This window comes from Rhincodon typus, chromosome 9, assembly GCF_021869965.1.
Source record: "Rhincodon typus isolate 14 chromosome 9, sRhiTyp1.1, whole genome shotgun sequence".
In the NCBI taxonomy this organism is placed as follows: domain Eukaryota; kingdom Metazoa; phylum Chordata; class Chondrichthyes; order Orectolobiformes; family Rhincodontidae; genus Rhincodon; species Rhincodon typus.
In genome coordinates, this window is record NC_063340.1 from 69,909,209 (window position 1) to 69,923,233 (window position 14,025).

Sequence of the window (14,025 nt, forward strand, 5' to 3'; positions counted from 1 at the left end):
CACAGATAAATTCCAGATACTCTAGCTCAACTCGGATAAATCCAGCCCTAAGTACCTATTCAGAAATGGGTAGCAAAGCAAACAGAGGACTAAGACTATTACAGTGTAGGAAGTCATTTAGCCCATCATATTTGTACGAGTCAACCAAGATCTGACTACACTAATCCCATTTTCCAGCTCTTGGTCCTTAGCCCTGGAGGCCAAATCAACACAGGTGACTATTTCAAATCTCCCAGTGATTAAAATTTTCAACTTTATTCTTAGCTTTGTAGACCTTATCCTAAATCCGGCTATTAATCTCTCTACTAATGGAATTAAGTGTCTTCCTATCCATCCCATCTATGATCCAATAATCTCACATAGTTGAGGTCCCCTCTCAACCTTCACTGCTCCAAGGAAAACAGTTCCAGCCTATCCAATCTTTATAGCACAGACTCTCCAGCCCAGTAGCATCCTAATACATCTCCTCTACACCCTCTTTAGTACATCCTTCTTATAATGATGTCGTGACCAGAAACGCATGCAGTACGCCAGCTGTAACTTAACCAATATTTTTATACAGTTTCAATATAACCTCCCTGCTCTTGTATTGTGCTGCAGCTAAAAAAAAAGGCATGCGTCCCGTATGCCACCTTAACCTCATCTACTTGTCCTGTTACCTTCAATGATCTGTGAAAATGCATTCCGAGGTCTCTCAGGTCTCAGTATTTTTATGGTCTTGGCATTCATGATGTAATCCCTTGTCTTGCTAGCAATCCTGAAGCATATTTCCTCACAGTTTTCCAGGTTGAAATCCATTTGCCACTGCTCTAACCACGTGACTAGTCGGTTATCCTCCTTATTTACCACCCTACCAATTTTCGTGTCATTTGCAATTTTCTTGATCACACCTCAAATTTAAATCCAAAGCATTAATTAATACACAAGCAGTAAGGGCCCCATCGGCCAGTTCTAAGGAACTCCACCGGAAACAGATTTCCAGTTTCAGAAACATCTCTCCACCATCGCGCATTACTTCCTGCCACTCAGTCAATTTTGGATCCAATGTGCCACTGGGATTTGGTTCCCATGGGCTCTTCTTTTCTTGACCAGTCTGCCACGAGGGAGGTTGAAGTTGAAGTTGAAGTTGAAGTTGAAGTAGACCAAATGCAACACTCCTGGTTACCTCTTAAGAACAGATTTTCAAACATGACCTTCCCTTAAATCCATGCTGACTGCACCCATTAAATCCCTGTCTCTGCAAATGCAGATATATTCTGTGCCTCTCAATTCTTTCCACTGAGGTTAGAGTGACCGACCTAGTCTAACCAGTCTTCCGATTTGGAATAATGGGATAACAGCAGCAGTTTTCCAGGCCGTTTGCACTTCATCTGTGATATTACAATTCTGTACTTTCCTAATCCCACCCTCAATTTTTTCCCCAAAAGTAATAGTTTAAAGTCCCAGCAAATACCCAAGCACTAGCTGATAAAGTATTACCAAATTTGGAGACAGGGATAAAAAACACCCAGTTATGTAATCACAAATCCAAGCAACTGAGTGAAAGGCATTAGGAAAGTCAATCACCCACTCATTTCCTTAATTGAGATCATTTTTTTTAAAAAAAATTGATTTGTTTCCCCACCTAGTTTCCTTAAAACTATATGATTGCAATTGTACTTCAATATTTGCATTAAAAGTTGACAAACAAATACTTGAAAGAAATTTAAATTTACACAATAAAAGCTAAATAATGCAGATGCTAGAAATCCGAAATAAAAAACAGGAAACATTGGAGAAACTCAGCAGGTCTGAGATAATTTGTGTAGAAAGGAATAGAGTTAATATGTCAAGCTCAATAAGACTCTTCCAGCATTTTCTGTTTTAATTTTAAAATGTATAAATTTGCTTTGTTTGTTGCTTAGAAATTAATGTGGAAAAATCCAACTATAACAATACATGCCATTCACGGTGTACCTCAAAATTCAAATGCAAAAATAATACATGGACATAGATATTACCTTGACATGTGTTGGATATTGATGCTCCTCTGACTAAGTTTGAGGTACCAGTACTCAAGGAAGCTGCAGGTTGATGAACAGGGACACCAACAGTCAATTCATTCCTTTCGGAAAGAGTCTGAGGTGGTGTCTGTAAAAGCGCCTGTGTCCCAATGCAAGCTGGGAACCAAAAAAATGTAACTGCTATTAATGTTTTGAGAACAGAGATTGTCACTGTTGCTGAAAACTTGCTTCACTGGAATTTTGGGTGGCTGTAACCTTTAATTGGACAATAACACCTTCTGTTCGCTGACCCAAGCCTATTAATTTGCAATTCACAACAGCTCAATATAACGAGTAATCATACACTTGAAAACCTCATGGAAACTCCCTATTAAGCAAATATCCCCAGTAGCTAAGTAGACAGTCATTGCTATCTTTTTGTACATATGTATGCATTTTCACAATTTAGCGGTATTTCATCTCCCTTCTCAGTTTCAGGTTCGTATCCAATATGTGAACAGCAGAAAGGAGTTACAGGATGAATATCCTAAGAAAAAGAAATCGTATACATTAAATTCAAAGGGGAAACAATATAGTTATCTTGTTTCAGCATTCTTTTGGTTACTTTTCCAAAGCCAGGCATCATACAAATTGCCTTCAAGTTCAGAAAATGGGCATATCAAACATTATGAAGTTTAGATTTCAAAATAAGGAAAATCTTACTTTTACTTCCATCACTGTGCTGTTAAATCAGAAAGGACTGAATGAGATGAATGACCTTTAGTACATGCAAGCACACAATAATCTTTTTATATTCATACTTAAACCACCCCTCCTCCACATACTCTAAACAAATACCCGCTATTGTGGCTGGAGATTAATGGCTATTGGAGGTTTTTCAGCATTCTGTACATATAGACATTAGCAAGACCTAAATAAGGCAATGCTAACTGTCCACTGAAATCTTATACCACCCTTTCAAAGTTGCCCGTCACTTGCAGCTAAAAACACTTGCTGTTAGTGACACAACTCGGAAGATTTGCTGGCTAAGTCTATACACATTTATATTCCTTGCATTGGTATAATTGTAGCAACACTTTGCAAACTCCCAGGCCTCCATAAATTCAGCCTGACATATTCTCAAAACCTCACTAAACAGATGGAAAAATTTACCATTTCCTAACCAAGAGAAAGCAATACTGGGGGGACACAGATGACAATGGTTTTAAATATTTCCAACTCATAAAAGTGAAAGCATCCATGTACTGCTACAGGCTAATTAAGCCTAACTGCAGACAGAGAAGAGACACAAAGTAAAGTGACTAATTTAGAATTTAGAGATAGTAGGAACTGCAGATGCTGGAGAATCCGAGATAACAAGGTGTAGAGCTGGATGAACACAGCAGGCCAAGCAGCATCAGAGGAGCAGGATGAAGGGTCTAGGCCCGAAACGTCAGCCTTCCTGCTCCTCTGATGCTGCTTGGCCTGCTGTGTTATCCAGCTCTACACCGTGTTATCTTTAATTTAGAATTTAGTTTATTTAAAGAAATGAAAATACTGAATTAAATACTATAGCTTTACATTTTCTTGATATTTTATTTTTTTTTATGCTAAGTTAATGCACAGTAGTAGATAACTAACCGCTCATATTTGTGGCAAGAATGCTGTATTGCATAGTCAAAGGTATGAGTTTGTCCATAACATTTTACATACTTTGCAGCATCGAATAAAATTCAAACGAATGAGGGAGGCAGTGAGAAGCAACTTTCTGCTAAACATTTCAGCACCACATTATCACTGCAGCATCAAGTAAAACGAAACCAATTAAAGGCTCAGTAACAAGTGAAATTAGTTACTTTATTCAGGAAGAAATGAGAAAACTTGAACTGAATAAATCTGTCAGTCAATCATTTGATAAACACAGAATCATTTTGGGAGCCTTTCCATCACGAATCTACTAGAAACTGTGTGGAGGAACACGTTCTAATTTAGTAGGAAACAAAAAACAAGTTATATGCTCTAATCTTATAAATGGAGCATTTTTAAAAACAGAAAGGGTACTGGAGGTAGCCCTGGAGTTATACATAGAGTGTAATGCACTAGATAGAAAACAGTTACAACGAGCAGCTTGTTAAAATTGAAAGCAGTTAGGATATAAGAGAAGTAGACCATTTGGCCCAGTGAGTCTACCCTACTATCCAATGAGATTGTGGCTGATCTGATAACCCCCAACTTCACTTTCCTGCTTGATAGCCACTCGCTTGATTCCTTTACTGATTAAAAATCTCTCAGCTTTGGATATACATACTTACTCAGCCTCAACAGCCCTCTGTGGAAAGGAATTCCACAGATTCACAACCCTCAAAAGAAATTCCTCCTCAACTCTGCCTTAAAATATGTGACCCCTTATTCTGAGATTATGCACTTTGGTCCTAGACTCTCCCACAATGGGAGAAACTACTTTTCCACATCTACCCTATTAAGTTCTTTAAGACTCTTTTGTTTCAATAAAGTTGTGCTTCATTCTTCTATATATCAAAGAGCACAGGCACATCCTACTCAACTTCTCTTCATAATACAGTCCCATCGTAACTGATATCAGCCTTCAAAGCCAGTATATCTTTCCTTAGATAAGTGACCAATAAGTTCACAGTATTGCAGCTCTGGTCTGACTGCATTGTATAATTTTATCAAAGCTCTCTACTTTTATGCTCCATTCCTTTTGAAATAAAGTTCAACATTCCATTTGCCCTCCCTTTTTCCGACCTAACCTAGATGCTCATGTTTTGTAATTCAGGCAAGGACTGCCGTATCCCTCTGTTCTGTCGCTTTCTGAAGTCTTGCTCCTCCCCTCTTCCTGTTAAGGTGCATAACCTCACATTTCCCCACACTGAAATAATTCCACAAAGGCTGGTATCCGTCAAGTTACCCTTTACTTACACACAAACAATCCTTGACTTTAGTACTGCCTCATTCAGAGTGAGCTACTGGAGTGTCAGCATCTCTGAAACTGGTCTTTTTATATGTCAGCCATGGCTCCCTGATTGGACCAAATTAATAGCCCCAATCAGGGAACCTATTCTGCGAGGTCCAATCACTACATCCCACCCCTTTTAGTCTGAGGACATAGGCTGGTCCGTTCTTTTGGAGAGCATCCTGGGGAGTTTTAGCACCAGGTCAGGGTCCTCTGATTCGGCGTCCAATACAGGCGGTGGGTACACATGGAGCTCGCCTCTTGCGCCAGGATCACCTTGGTAGAATTTCATTCTCCTCTTATGGCGGCCATGGCATTGAGGCAGCTGCATCTGTAATGTCCTTCTCCGATTCTGAGGACTTGTCAACACTTAAAGGACGAACTCATGGGTTCCGGCAGCCTTTCTGACTGTGCCAAAGGGTAGGGCACAATTTGCTCCTGCACCATTTGCAAATTCATGGCTTTCATATGATTCTTGTGCATATTCAGGACTGCACCTGCCTGAGCTTCATACGTCATTGATCCTGACCTTGTGCCAACCATGCCTCTTACCCATGTGGAGCCACTTCTGTGATTCTTACACCAAATGTCACCCCTGTTTTCAAACTGTCTCACCTGCTTGGCCAAGTTTTATGCCCAGCATTGGCATTCCTGATGGCATTTCACACTTAAGTCCAGGAAGAGGAGACTTAACCTGGTATGGAGTCTTTTACCCATTAGCAATTCTGCCAGTACTATCTCTATAATCGCACCTGGGGTGGTTCTATAATCAAATAAGAACCCTGTCGGAATGTAGCAAGGCTGTAGGCTGTTTCGTCAAGCTCGCTTTCAAAATTTGGACTGCTCTATCTGCTAGGCCATTGGATGATCAGTGGTATGGAGCTGTCCTTGAAATTTGAATCTATTAGACTTTAGGAAATAAACAAACTCCATGCTAGGAAACGATAGCCTGTCATCTGTGTATCGAAAAAGATATGCAGAGTTTTTCAGTTGTGGTCTCCGTGTTTGATGAATGGATCCTATGCCATCCAATCATTTACAGTGGGTGTCTACAATGACGAAGAACATTTACACCCGTGAAAGGACCTGCATAGTTGATATTTGACTGTGTTCAAGGCATACCCCAACACAAAGATAACTGTGAGCAAGCTTCTTCAGGATCATGCTTTGTGTCACAACTGAAATAACTCCACAGAAGCCAGTATCCATCACCAAGTCACCCTTTATTTACACATGAATGGTCCTTGACTATAGAACTGACTCAGAGTCAGCCACCACAGTGTCAGCATCTCTGATACTGTCCTCTGTGTGTTAGCCAGGGCTCCTTCATTGGCCCAGATTAACAGCCCCAACCAGGAAATTATGAGGTACAGCTGGCTGATTTTAAAATAATCAACAAATGCAGAGCTGAGAAAGCACAGCAGGTCAGACAGCATCCGAGGAGCAGGAAAGTCAATATTTTGGGCTGAAACTCTTCAAAAGGGTTTCAGCCCGAAACGCTAACATTCCTGCTTTTTGGATGTCATCTGACCTGCTGTCCTTTTCTAGATCCACTTTTATCAACTCTAGCTTCCAGTATCTGCAGTCCATACTGGTCTCCCTGACTTCATTATAATCACTACACATATTACATTTAACCTGCCCATATCCCTCTGCAGAGATTTTGTCATCTTCACCACTTGCCTTCTCGCCTATTTTTCCATCATCTGAAAGTGTGGTGAAAATTTGGAAAATTTCACTTCCCTCATCTAAATCATTAATATGTATTGTAAATAATTGTGTGCCTGCACCGATTCCTGTGGCACTCCACTAGTTATAGATTGCCCTCCTGAAAATGCCCCCTTATCTCAACTCTTATCTTCTACTCGTTAATGAATATGCTATCAGTGCAATATACGACTTCCCACACCATTGAAGGTTCTTATCTTATGAAGTACTGTGCTTTATCAAATCCTTCTGAAAATCCAAATATATTACATCCACTGCTTCCACTTCATCTATCCTACTTGTTATCTCTTCAAAGAATTCTACTAAAGTTGTCAGGCCGGATTTTCTTTTCACAAAGCCATGCTGACTCTGCTTGATCAGCGTCTTCATTTCTTACCTCAACCCATGGATTCTACATCTTCAGTCAGGATTATTTCTTGCTATTGTACTATTTTTGTCCCATACCAACATGCTATCCTACCACTCTTTCCTTGCTGCCTGTCTTTTCTGAAAAGTCACATATCCCTGAATATTTAGTTCCAGCTTTTGACATCCTTGCAATCATGTCACCATAGTGGCTATAAGGTCGTTCCCACTAACCTAAATTTATGCAGTTAATTTATCTATTTTATTTGAAATAATCCATGCATTCAAGAGCCATTAATTTTCTCTTTTTACCAATATTTCCTCCTTTGACCTTAGGTACTGCTGTTTTTCTATATTGCTGTACTCTGTCCTTTTCTATCCTACTCTGGCATCGTTATCCAAATAGGTGCTCTGTAATTCTACCATATCCTCTTACTTTGTAAGCCTACATTTCTCTCTCAATCTTTTTTTGAGAGGCCTTTGCTTGCAATATTTCAGATTACTTGAAAGTAAATACAAACAGAAAAGGTACTTCTAAATTCCTCACATAAACAATGAGATTTCTTTCTAAGAAGGGAATCCAAATCGTAACTGATTACAAAGAAGGGCAACACAAACAATAGCACAGAAAATGCAGGATGTCGTTTGAAGTAGAATATATATGTTTTTAAGAGAAACCTCCCCCCCCCCCCGCCACCAATTTGAAATGTGTCATTTCGAGCTTCAAGTTAGAAACAAAATTTTAATTGCATATTGATAACCCAGACATCCCAAGTGCAAAGATGAATGGCATTGAATACAAATATTTAATTCTCAGTTTCAGCACGACATAACCATCTGTACAAATGCTAAAATTTCCATTCTTTCCCCACACCATTCAGACACAATGAGACAGACAATCTATGTGCTTACCACCAGGAGTGTTAATTGGGGAAACTCCAGATTTGGCTGCAGGATTCTGAGCATTCACTGTATGTACTTGCGCATTAGGTAGAGTAGATGATCCATTAGGAAAAGCTGGCTTTACCAAAAGTTCAAGTTTCTGTGGGGCACGAGGCAAGGTAGATGACTGGATATAGGGTCCAACTGCAGCTACTCGGCTGGGTGCAGAAGATACTACTTGTTGAGGGACATTTTTGTCGGATGAAACCTAAGTATAAAGTTCAGTTAATCAACACTTACGTTCTAAATTTATTCAGCAGTTAGCTTAGTCCATTACCCACCGTATGTAACCTCAAAAAGAGCCCTTTGCAATCTGATTTCAGTCAACCAATAAACTGGAGTTTACCTAACTTGTAATACCAAGCCTCTTTTCCTTTTTATCGGGCCAAGCCAGTAATTCAAACTTCAAATTCTTGGTACAGCTTGAAGTTAATTATCGTTACAAGCAGGATCTATATACTTTCGACCTGTAACAGATATAATGTACTCTGACCAAATATTATATAATGGTTAAAGCAGTTCTTTCACTACGAAGCCAAATCAGAATCCTTTCTAAAGGACAGAAACTTGCCTCTTCATGAAGATTGGGTGAATCATAAAAACACAGATTTCAAGTATGAATTCACTTACCCAAGAGTTCAACTCAGCAAAAATTTGTAATCTATTTTGTAAACCTGTTTATACTTAGCACACTTCGTCGGATTCAAAATTTTGGATTATCTACAAAGTTTGCCAATCATTTGCCAATGAATTTAAAATGACAGTATTATACCTTGAAGTCAACAGCAATTAGATGCTTTTATAAAGCTGTACGGATTCCCCATCCATTGACTGAATCAAATGTAATATTTCTAAGTTTGCTAATGACACCAAACTTGGTGGGATCAAGAGGCAAGAAATACACGGCTCGTTCAATTTTACTTGAATAAGTGAAAAGTTGTCTACTTTAGTAGCATAAACAGAATGGCAGAGTATTATTTAAATGGTGAGAGGGAGGAAAATGTAGATGATGTAGAAAGGGACCTGGAAGTCTTTGTATACTGGTTACTGAAAAACAAGCATGCAAGCTTTTTGGAAGGCAACTAGCATGTTATCCTTTATTTTAAGATGGTTTGAGGCAGAAGCAAGAAGTTTCATTGCAGCTGGGGTCTTGGTGAGAGTGCACCTTGAGTATTGTGCGCAGTTTTGGGGTCTTCTTCCCAATTAAATATAGACCTGCCACAGAGAGTTCAGCAAAAGCTCACCAGGCACTCCTGCGATGATAGGTTTGTCCTATGAGAGGTGGGTGATTGACAGGGCTTCTACTGTCTAGAAAGAAGAAGATTGAGAGAGAATCTCTTTGAAACATAAAATTTTGACAGGGTGGACTCACTGCATGTAGGAATGAGGTTTCTCCTAGCTTCAGAATTCAGTAGTCACGGTCTCAGATACACAGCAGGTCATTTCAGACCGAGATGAAGAGAAATTTCTTCACTCAAGAGGGTGATGAACCTGTGGAATTTGCTACCCCAGAAGACTGTGGAGGTGACGTTATTGAATATGCTTAAGAAGAAATAGATTCAGAGGTTAAAAGCATCAAGTGTATGGGGAGAAAGCAGAAGTATGGCACTGAGAGAGAGGATCATCCATGATCGTCTTGAATAGCGCTGACAGCTGGTCGGGCTGAATGGCCAAATCCATTTTCTACGTCTCAATATTAGAATTAGAAAATTAAATATTAACCAGCACTGGGGTCTCAGCTCAAAAGATGCTAACACTGTCAGGTCAGAAATAGCAGAGTAATAGCTCCCATATATTTCACAATCTCCAAGATGAATTTCTCAGTGTACCAAAATCTCTCTCATGTCAGTTATCCTTGTAGTTCTCTATTTAAAACAGATAATCCCATCAATTATAAATAAAAATTAGCCAAGTTTTAGATTTCTCTATTCTCCAGGATGCTGCCTAACCCTGCCGGTGTTTCTAGCATTTCTGTTTATTCAGAAGCAAATTTATTTGTCTTTTATCTGCTAAATGTTATACATTGTCATTAATGACATCGAGTGAGGGGCAGAGGGGGAGGGAAAGAGTTGAAAATTATCTCAGAAACAGCATTTGAAACTGATCAATAGAATGCTCTGTCATAATGACTGCAGGTAATCGATGATGAATATACCAAGATAATAAGAATTAGGTTAGAATTTACCATAAGACATTGTGCAGGAAAGGAACAAACTTGGTGTTGTTGGTGGTGTTGGTGTTGGTGGGGGTAAGAAGGGTGGCATGGTAAAAGGGGAACCATTAAGAAAGAAAATTGTATAAGCTTATTTTGTTCAAGTAGTATAAGGTGAATGCACATCTAGGTGTAAATGTGGTCTGTCCGCTAACAATAGTCATTTGCAAATTACTCATTATTTCTACATAGAAAAAAGCAGTGACTTTAACTACTGACTCGGTTATTCACTCAAGCAAAGAATGCAAGTTATTTTCTACCAATTATTCTATGCATGCAGTAAACTGTCACTGGTGCACCATCGAGAATTTATGCATTTCCAAGTAATACATGCTTGTGTGGACATAACTAAGTGCATTTGCTGTTTTACTTGAAAAATTTTCAACCTACCCCACTCATCAATATTCTAATATAAAATGAAAGCTCTGTTGAACAAAAATGCTGTCATGGAGTGGGAGAAAAGACTGTTGGAACATAAATGTTAGCACTGTTTATGGAGGTTGCCACAGCTTGTGGGTAATAGAAACTCCATGATCACAATTTATCTAGTTACAAAATTTATGTATATTTATATACACACACACACACACACACACACACACACACACATATATATTAAAGACATGAAATATTATTTTTTAGGAAGCTATCCACAGGATAGGAAAACAGAATAGGGAGCAACTACTGAACATGACTAGCAACTAGTTGAGCTGCACTGAAGCAACGAGTAACATTTTTTCATTCATTTGTTCATGGAACATTGATGGCTAAGCCAACATCAACTGCCCATCCCTAAGCGCTCGAGATGGCAATGGTTAGGCCCCCCAAGGGGCAACGCTGGGAGCTGATATTGACATTGTGCATCATTGAACGGGAATAGAATTAGGACTGTGAGTACTTGCTGAAGACATCAAGAAATGTCAGGTATGTGGACAAATAATAGCAGGTGTCGAGGGTACAACAAAAATTTTTGGAAAGTTGGATTTGGAAACATTAAAATAAAATTCAGGATGAACAGTCTAAAGACAAGAGACAAATGTAGGTGGTGAACAAAGCATGGCACTATAAAATAAATCATTTTAGCCTACAAGATATACCATTTGAAGGCACTATCTTTCAATTAAGATCATCAAATGCAAATATGGATCTTTGTGATCTTCATGATCCTTGCAAGTACTGACCATTTGAAGCCTAGAAAATTTCTATGAAGTCCCCCAAAGACAATACAAGAGATGAGTAACAACATGCAGAAAAAGAAAGGTGAACAGGCAGATCAGATCTCACAGTGAAAACTTAATGTTTGGAATGTAAATCAAAGCTGATAACTTTAAGGGTTTCCAGATTGTATTGCAGAGGCGAGAACAATAATCGGGGATTAGTAGCAAACTGTGTTTCCAAATTCTGGGTCTGCCAATTGCCAAAAATGGTCGGCTTGAGCCTGTACGGTACTCTCTTTTGGTATCAACATTAACACTTTGCAAATAATAAAAAAATAGTGTATGCTGATCAGGAAGGTAAAGTGAAAAATGGAGGGACTCTAGGACTCAGTCTGGGGACTACCTGTAGTCACCTTCAACCTGGTCACGGTTAACACTGATGCTGTTGGATATATAGAGCTGTTTGCCACTAAGACTGATCAGTAGGAGAATTAAGTGGCTGCAGAATGGCTTTTGGGTAGTCCCTGCCATTTGAAAAATTCTGTACTAACATTAAAAATCTTTTGCAATGCAACACTATGTTGCTAATAAGTTGCCAACCTAATGCAGACATGAAACTTACTGGCACATTCTCTTTTTGTTGTAATGCTGCCTTCTTTTTCCACAAGCGCTCACGCAGATCCCCAATACGTCTATCCATTGATGCAACTTCAGAGTTCCGCTTGTTTAAGGACTCTCTTTGATGCTGAAGCTTTGCATTCTGCTCCTGGTTCAATTTATTTCTTGCCTGATTATGACACAGAAATAAGCAAGTTTTGCTTTCATCGAGTAAAAATAAAGACAACAATTATGAATTCTAGTTAATTTCCAACTGTCTAGAAAAGCAAATAACAATCATTTTGCTGTTACTGTATTCAGCAAGATGTCTACAGGAGTTTTAAAATTACTGCCCTCCATTGAAACACTTTAAATCTTTAGCATTGAAGCACAGCAATAAATTAGTTGATTTCCTGAGGCACTGTACGTAGGATAACAAAGCCAAGGGCCATTTGCGGATCATGAAGGAATGGAGATCAAGAATTCATCACCTAGAAAGCAGAGAAAGTGAAAAGGGAAGAAGACAGTACATCTACTTCAAACTTCAACTCAGCAACAGAAGAGGTGGAACAGATTTTCTATCACCTTGTGACTACTTAGAACCAGGAGGGTTTTTTCACTTACTACCCATCAAATTCAATTCTGCAGTGGGAGAAGGAATAAGTTCCCGCCAATGAATTGTGACTCACTGAGGCAGAGGAGGAGGAGGAACGAAGCTTTTCAAGGAGTTTGTATCATTATCATCAGAAACGAAGGGTGAGAGCAGATAGGTCACATGGAGCAGAAACTGACTTTGCAGAAACAGAAGGGGTTGGGAGAGAAGATCAGTTCAAGATGGGAAACTAAGGGTGACTGAGAAAGTAATTAAAACAGAAAGCCCTGCAGCCAACAAATAGCTTCAAAAGCTTTAATACCACTCATTTCAGCAAAGGTAGAATTCAGGGTCAATATTGTCGGTATTTTTAATCAATCTTTTCAGAAATGTCATGATAGACCTCTGAAGCTGGTGGGCCTTTTGGCTCAGAGGTAGGGAAAATAAGGTATTGTAAGGCTGTCACCTATAATGTAGTGATACCACAATACAATCAAAATTCGAGACCAAATTGTTAACGTCGTATGTAAGTTTCACAGATGTGGATTCTTAACATTTTCATGTATTAATTACCTGCAACTCTTTGTAGAGTCTATCAAGCTCAACCACAACAGATTGGTTCTCATGATAACCATCAATCTTTCCACTTTTCAACATGTCTAGTTGCCTGGTGAGCTCCTCCACTTTTGCAACAGCAACCACTAATTCTCTCTGCTTCAGTTGGAAGAGACTATTCATCTGTTCAATCTCCTCAACTGCAAGAACAAAGTTTCAAGTATTTAATACCAGAATTAGTTGCCATTGTCTCAGGAATAAAAATTAAAAATTGCACCAAGCACATCTCTCCAAACATATATTACGCAAACTAAAAATGCTTGCAAATGTATCTTATTTGAATCCTGAAAGCCAATTGGCTTCCCAATGACCTTCAATGTCAACACAATTAAAGGTAATTGTGGCCAGATTATTGAGGTCATAATGAAATATGATGTTAAACTGAATTCAAATCAGAGCTATTTAGGATAGAGAAGTAGTAGGAAAAATCAGATTAAAGGGAGGGCACTTTAGCCAACACAAGGTATTTAGAGGGAGGTCAACAGCATTTAAAGACAGGTTTAAATATTGAATAAGCCAATCACAAATTCTGCAGTCCTAATACAATTTTGCAAACCTCCACTTTAAGTAGCGGAAGCAAATTTAAACTGACTTTTAAACACAATTTGGATAAATATTTCAAAAGAACAATGTCACTGGACTGTAGAGAAAACAGGAAAGGGACAAATGGGATAATTTTTTCAAAGAAGGGGCACAGACATAAGGAAGAGATGTGTCCGCCTATGATTTTTGAAGCCGAACTGTTCTGAATGAACATAAAACAGAATAGGACATAAATGGAGACTAATGAATACACAATAATGAATAATAAATAAATAAACATAAAAGAAATGACTGAAGAATGAAAAAATGTTTGTGATGAGCATTATTTGAACAAAGCT

The 14,025-nt window shown here is 38.8% G+C and overlaps 2 protein-coding genes across 2 annotated transcripts in view; one reads left to right on the forward strand and one right to left on the reverse strand.

Moving 5' to 3' along the window:
* Window positions 1-272, forward strand: part of LOC125484075 (apoptosis-stimulating of p53 protein 2-like) — a 26,707-nt gene extending 26,435 nt beyond the window's left edge. The window contains exon 8 of the mRNA XM_048601343.1: window positions 265-272. Coding sequence (XP_048457300.1) covers window positions 265-272 — 8 coding nt within the window. The remainder of the gene's footprint in view (window positions 1-264) is intronic.
* Window positions 273-639: 367 nt separating this feature from the next.
* The window catches only part of LOC109933188 (apoptosis-stimulating of p53 protein 2), a 49,556-nt gene continuing 36,170 nt past the window's right edge, over window positions 640-14,025 (reverse strand). Inside the window, exons 7-11 of the mRNA XM_048601344.1 lie at window positions 13,103-13,284; window positions 11,963-12,127; window positions 7,942-8,179; window positions 2,001-2,159; window positions 640-890 (exon numbers count right to left, since the gene is read on the reverse strand). Coding sequence (XP_048457301.1) covers window positions 640-890; window positions 2,001-2,159; window positions 7,942-8,179; window positions 11,963-12,127; window positions 13,103-13,284 — 995 coding nt within the window. The remainder of the gene's footprint in view (window positions 891-2,000; window positions 2,160-7,941; window positions 8,180-11,962; window positions 12,128-13,102; window positions 13,285-14,025) is intronic.